Source organism: Neurospora tetraspora (assembly GCF_033439725.1).
Source record: "Neurospora tetraspora strain CBS 560.94 chromosome Unknown B0H65scaffold_4, whole genome shotgun sequence".
Taxonomy (NCBI): domain Eukaryota; kingdom Fungi; phylum Ascomycota; class Sordariomycetes; order Sordariales; family Sordariaceae; genus Neurospora; species Neurospora tetraspora.
Genome location: NW_026944386.1, coordinates 816,755 through 823,643, shown reverse-complemented (window position 1 = coordinate 823,643; position 6,889 = coordinate 816,755). Strand labels below are relative to the sequence as shown.

The following is a 6,889-nucleotide window of genomic DNA, read 5'->3' as shown; positions in this document are numbered from 1 at the left end:
TGCGGCCGGTATCATGTGGCAGCCGCTCCGTTTTCAGGATTGAGGCCAAGGCATTTTTCACACACCTGAGGTACATATGTTGTTACGATTAACCTTCACTGACGCGTCTAGCGTTTATTTCATATTATATCACCACCCGGACAGTCGCAGCGGGTACTACGTAGACATGTTATTGAAGCTCCTCGAAACGCAGGGACACTGATGAATCAGTCTTGTTAAGCACTTTAAGATGCCCAGAAACCGAGGATCGTCGCTAATCTGATCTCCCGTGTGGCCTAAACACAGAGTGACGATGGTGCTAATACGGTTTCAGCATGGCAGCGATGCGGCGATCTGTGCAACAAGGGCTGCTGGACCACACATTCAGCAGTGCTAAGCCGTCAGAGCACAAAAGAGGAATGGCCTCGATCTGCAACCACTTCACCGTCCCCACCTTGACCAGTAATTGCTCGGTCAACAGAGAAAAACGCACATCGAAACCAGCCAGTCTGCCGCTCCAAGCGGTGCCCAACAGCCGACGACGAGACGAGATGGATGCAATGCGACGCACTTACTCGCAAGGTGAGAGACAACAAACCAGTCGCCGTCAAAACAAAGCCCACAGAGTCGACGCCGCTTACCTAAATCAGCTCTAGCTGGCGACGTCAAGCTATCGCGACTTTATCTGCCACAAAACTCGCAGGACTGTACAGTAGCGCCTAGCCAGCAACGCGGTAGTTGCAGGGTCCAGGGTCTTCAAGCTTTTTCCCGCATGATAGGCAACGGGAACCGGAGACGGTACCCCGTAAGACCTTGTTGCAGAAACAACACGGGCCTGCGTAGGAAGCGCGGTTTGCGCGTTTGTCGTCAAGACCACTCTTATTTTATAAATAAGTCAAGAGCTGAAAGACGGCATGTTGGATGAAAACTCTGCCAGTCGTTGTTCTTGCACGTCCTCAAGGTTGGACGGATCAACGGATCCGCAGTAAAACTCGGATGCCGTACGACAGCGGAACATACCCAACGAGGAACACCTGCTCGGGTAGCTGACTATATCACAGCTCTCGTCTCATATCGTACCTCATCCTCGTGACGAACTCTCGGTGCGCATGCATATGAGTTTGTTCCGAAGACACACGACTGTCTACCCCAGGTTTCCGAGACAGCAACCCAAGTACAAATGTAACATGGTGGACAATTGCTACGGGTCTTCACTTTTTCGATATAATATACCCGCGCCCGACATGCCGCGTTGCGGGAACTGACAGCCACACGACAACCCGAGCAAGCGGGGTCCCCTCTCGGGGTAATCCAGTTAAGTACGTATGAGATATGCGCTGAATACGAATAATTGCCTGTCTGGAATTTGACCTGAAGCTCGCGGTGTCTCGGAAGAGGTTGGATGCCAATGGTAGACTTGATGGCGCTCAGCCCTGGGTATGTATCGTGGACTCTCTTTATCTTCCTTGCGTTTTGGTAGCTGCGTGCTAATGATTACGCACAGATTTACGTTCGCTCATTGCGCAGCAGGAGATGACGGTCATGCAGTAAGCCTCATGTTTGAGCAGGCAGCGGCAGTTCACTTGCCTCCCGCATTGGCCTCTGTACTGCAATCTACCCACGGTACTTTACAGACCATGAGCTACAGAATACCTTGTCGAATAGCATTGCATCTAGCCCAGGTGCTGCAGTCGAATATTTCCAGAACTCCATGTTCTGTGGTATTGGGTTGCCTTACCAGCACGTGGATTCAAGTAATCGCCCTCCTATGACATACACTATCCTAGCTGCGCAGGTATTTCTGGAAGTTGGATAGGTGGATGGAAAAGGCCCGAGTACTATTTCCCGCGACCACGCCGCCTGAGTTTCCCACAGCCCACCGAATGGGACTATCCGCCCGCAAGCCTGACATGCGTAGCGGGTAACACGGGGATGATCAAAGTCACTTTGGCCGACCAAGATGACGCCGCGCCAAGTGAAATAACGGAGCGACGGAGCATACCTACAGCGCAATGCCACGGTTTCCTACGGCTACAACCTGAGACATTGGAGCGAACACAGGCAAGGCTACCAGCACTTGTCAAGTTCAGCAAGGGTGCGGGGAACACAGTTGTGTTGCCAGTTCGTCGTATCCTAAGCAATCCATTTTCTTTGTTTTGGGGCGATATGGCTATCAGACCTTGAAATAGGTGCTGTTGTGCGATGCAATACACTTTCGGGGGTTGCAAGGTCCCGGGTGTTGTGTGTCGTGGGGCCTCCATTACCCCCATGCTCTTGCCCGAGGTTCCCTTGAAGGTGTCGAATATCTGGAACTGACATCATGCAGGGCCGCGCTTCAGCAACAATACCGAGGGCGAATTCAGAAGAGATGCTTTGGAGGGAGCCATCTTGTTTTCCAGACCCCCACTGCATCATCGTGGGCTTTGCCGTGATGCCCTACTGCCCATGACCATTCACGGCATTGACGGAACATCGTCGCTAAATAAGGTCTATGGATATGGATTGGAGGAGGCCAAGACACGAAAGGTACCCCAAGATTACTACTTACATGACTTTGTAGCTACATTGCTGCATTTGGTTGCAGATACCGACGAAACGGCACAGAAACTCTTCCTACCACTACCCCTCCCCCGATCTCAACGCCTATTCGCCGGGATGCCATGGGTTTTTTCTGCCAGAAACAGCCCCGCGAAAAGAAACCTAACCCAAAATCACACTTCCGCACGTTCTCATGATCGCAAATTGCCCATTTGGTGTACACTCATGCTTTGGGTGTCAATCAGCACAGTCACCTTTTTTAGACGATAGATGGGTTCGCGGTTAAGGACGACCCGACGGAAAGCCGGAAGCCTAGGCAGACAAATGCGGCGGCAAGACGGTGCACAAGTGGAAGGCGATGGCGGCACCACGGATTAACCTTGAGGATTGCATTCAGAAGGCCGAAGCGACAACCCGGGGAACGGATCCGGTCTACCTATCCTCGGCGTGTGTTGCAGATGCTGAGCCTCATCATGCCTGACTACTGCGATGCTGCACCTGGGGATCCGCTTCAACCGGACAGTTTATCTGAGGCTGAGTAGAACCGGACAATACGGAGTGCCGCCGTTGTGGTAGCCTAGGTAAGTGATGTTTTGGCCCCCCTGTGCTGAGACTGCTGAGTGGGACGGAAAGGCTGAGAAGTTGTGAGACATTGCAAACACAAGGGAAACAGAACGGTGGCTAGTGATGTACTATGTACTTGGTCCTGTCCCTCCTCTGAGACGGCCATCCGTAAACGTCTCGGATCCCTCCGTCCCGCGTCTTGTACCTGGCCTGGCTGAGCTCGGCCACGGGAGGAGGCCAACCAAGGTACCGACATACAAACTCGATGCCAGACAAGGTGCCAACCCTCCGTCATAGTTTCAACCTGGGAACCCGGCCTTGGTACCTTGCAGCAGTAACAAAAAGGGAAGACTTGGCCGTGCTACGAAACGGCAAGCTCGCATGCACACACGCACGCCCCCGGGGCACCGAGTGAGCGGGACGGAAATGCCTTTTCTACACCTTGCAAGGGTTGTAAATGTGTTCCTGCATTAGCGTTCCCTCAACGCTCCCCGTCGTTAACATGGGTAAAGTCTGGTACCCGACAAAGCACAATGACGAGCGGACCGCCGGCCGGCCGCTCGCACTACACACGCCCATTTCACTCAACCAATGTCGGGCCCGGCACACGGACTGAGCCCCGTTAGCCCAGCTGGCTGGAAGCCCTTGGATCAAGTTTTGCTTGCTCTCCTGAAACACGCACGAAGAGAGGCAAATGTGATGACGAGTGCTTGATTGATTGCTACAGCGGAACACAAATTGTTTTCTTGCTTGGTCCTCGAATAACTTGGCTCTCACTGTTGCCCTTTCTTATCAATCAATCACCATACAAACTGAATCACACGTGGATGAGTCACAGACCATTATTATCCAAACACTCAACGCGACGGGTTCAGGGCCGCGACGGCTCGGGCCAGTCAAAGGCTAAGTTGGTCGCTTCACTTTCCGTTTGGAGTATTCCTCTTTTGCCTTTGCTTTCCCTGCACGAAACGGAGGGGTTTACCAGCCCAAATGCTCCAAACCCAAAACCAAGTGATCAAATTCAAGCAAAAAGTGACGAGTGGAACAAACATTGAGGCCCATCATTCGCGTTGAATGCGCCAAGTGGTATTGGACACAGACAGACACACTGTGATGAGGGCAGCAGGGCAAATAGCGCATCGATGATCGTCACTCGGCTGGCGCGCCCCGGGCGGTTAGTTGCCAATGGGAAGTCCATCCGCCCATGACCCTGGCTCAGCTAGTGACCGCGGAGAAGGAACTCGAAAAGAAAGAAGAAAAGAAGACAGCGGCCTGATAATCTGGGCCCCCAGGTTTTCTTTTTCCGGGGATGCATTCGCCTTGGATCATGTGACTGCTGTTGGCCTCATTACAGACTTTCCTTTCGATGATGATGATCTTGATGTTGTTGGTGATGGACTATCTTGATGGCTGTTCAGGGGTTGGGGATAGCACCAGATGTCCAGATAGAGCATACCCCTTGACCACAACGTCGAAAGCCATCTCGAGTGGGAAGTCCTCAGGAAATAAGCTGATACTACCTTACTTTCCAGGGTCTAGTACCGACTGTGTGCCTTTAAGAGGCCAGGTTCGATATCAACACAGCGTCGAAATTTGCGAGCCTTCAAAAAGGTCAAAGTACACTGCCTAGCAGTCAACTTCATCGCTGTATCCATCAGGTAAGGTCTGCCCTGCCTCACACCTACGGATCGTACATAAGATCGGATGGATGTGAGACGGCATGATCTCCGAATCTCAGGTGTTGCCATATTCTGGGGAAGAGAGACATTCATAATCTAAAAAGAGCAGCCGAGCGGACGTAACGGCAAATCCATACAACTGGATCAACCCGGAATTACTCCGCGCACAGTTTGCCCTACCTATGCTGGGTTAAGCACCGCATTTGCGGTTTTGTATTCCCTCCGTCAGTCAGTCAGTCTACGGTGCACGACATCGGTAGGTTTTACCTCGTGTCATCCTTCACGCGTATGTTGACCAGTAATTTTATCACCGAAGTTTGATCTTCACCACTTGTCCGACCACAGGCAGAAGGGCTGTCAAGAGGGAAGTTGACTGATAGTCTTTTTTGACTGACTTAGGGATACGGACATAACAAATAGAGTATTCCAAAACAGCAATCCTCTAAATGGGTTGGCCGCTGGCGACCTGGCGTGCCTTAGTTGTGTCCTTGTTGTCTCAGACTTGCAAGACTTAGCACTGATTGAGACAAGCATAGCCGAACCGCAGCTGTCTTCATAAATAACTGACAGATGGCCAAAACGCCGCATCACCCAAGTGCTTCAAGGCCCCCCTGTTGCAAACGACAGTAGAGGTAACAACCGGCGAGACCCCCACGAACCATCAGGCATCAGGCACCTCAGCCGCCAGCCGCCAGTCTCGCCGGTCGCCATGCTGACATGGACTGGCTGACTGACTGACTGACACTTATCAGTTTGTCTCTGTGCACCCGCACTCACTTGACGGGAAGGCTAACTGACATGATTATGACAGGTGGGCGTGAACTGGGATGAGAAATGGCCGAGTCAAAGCCGTTCACTGCCCTACGCAAACAGATTGTTATGGGCTCATGGCACTGGGGACTTTGACGCCCACCACGCGAGACGGGACTCATATACCACATCACATATTAGGATTGAGGCGCTCTCGTAAGACCACTCACACATTCACTCAATGCGATCGGCCGGCAGGTGAAATACTCTATATCGGCTGACAACTAACAGATAACGGTCCGGTCAATCCACGTTCCAGTTTACTTTTGATTACTGAAGAGAGACCCTGTGAGTGCCACTTCACGAGGAACCAACAACAACGTGAGGAACCTTAACAGCTCGAGAGGCTAGACTATTGCCACTGTGGCGCACTTTGACAACGGCCGATAATGTAGTGGGATGAGTATATCGTGGTGAACGAGACATTGCGTGTGTGGGAAAAGACCATGCAGTTCGAGTTGATATTTCCACTTCCACTTTTTAGGCACCACACGATACCAAAACGACGTTCAAAAACGGCTAACGGTGCGTGGTGGCGCTCTAACCGTTATCGTTATGAAAGATGAAGCATGGCGTGGCATGGCTATCGTGGCTTGCATGGAAGGACGCTTGTCAGTCAGTCAGTCAGCAGCAACTCAACATTTGCGGCGTTGCCGTGCGTGGTGCATGTGCGCGGGTAAAGCCACATGGTTAAGGACAACGAGGCTTAACAAGGCTTGCAAGGTAAGGAAGGCCTTGTGAGTTGAAAGGTGTTGACTGTGACCTATCAACTCTCAACTGGCGTTTGATATTGGTTGTGTTTGCTTAACGGCCCCCAAAGTGATAGATGAAATCAACTGAGCCAGCGCACCAAACTTTTTTGACACAAACTCAACAAATCAACAAACGAAAGGATTGGATATTGGGGGCGACTTGAAAGAGGAAGAGGAAAAAGCAAGGAAAGAAAGTGGGATGGAAGGGGGATGGAAGCAATCGATCAACACGCCTGATTCTCGATGTCAATCTTAGCTACCGATACTCGCGCTGGAGGGAAACCCCCGTTGACCCCTTAAACCGTCGAGCAGAATTGATGACTACATGAAAGAAGTAATGCTGTGGGAATGTATATCCCCCAATTCAGGATCGCGAATATAACAACCTGGAAGTTAATCACAACTAATTTTTTTCACCATCATCACCATATCTCTATGATCATGCAAACAAACATGAGAGAAGCATCAAACCCTACACCACGCAAAGACAAGTAGAGGTAGGTAGGTAGCATCTAGACTTACCTCCCTATTTGAGACGATCAAAACGTTAAACTAACGGATTCGAAC

At 51.3% G+C, this 6,889-nt stretch overlaps 1 protein-coding gene across 1 annotated transcript; it reads right to left on the bottom strand.

The window, feature by feature from the left end:
- Positions 1-275: 275 nt before the first annotated feature.
- On the bottom strand, positions 276-1,891 carry B0H65DRAFT_508581 (uncharacterized protein; the record flags this gene model as incomplete). The annotated part of the gene is given in 7 exon segments (XM_062828235.1): positions 276-347; positions 362-494; positions 672-857; positions 891-1,029; positions 1,078-1,123; positions 1,351-1,466; positions 1,819-1,891. 7 exon segments carry the CDS (start codon positions 1,889-1,891, stop codon positions 276-278), a joined length of 765 nt encoding a protein of 254 aa, XP_062681358.1.
- Positions 1,892-6,889: the final 4,998 nt, after the last annotated feature.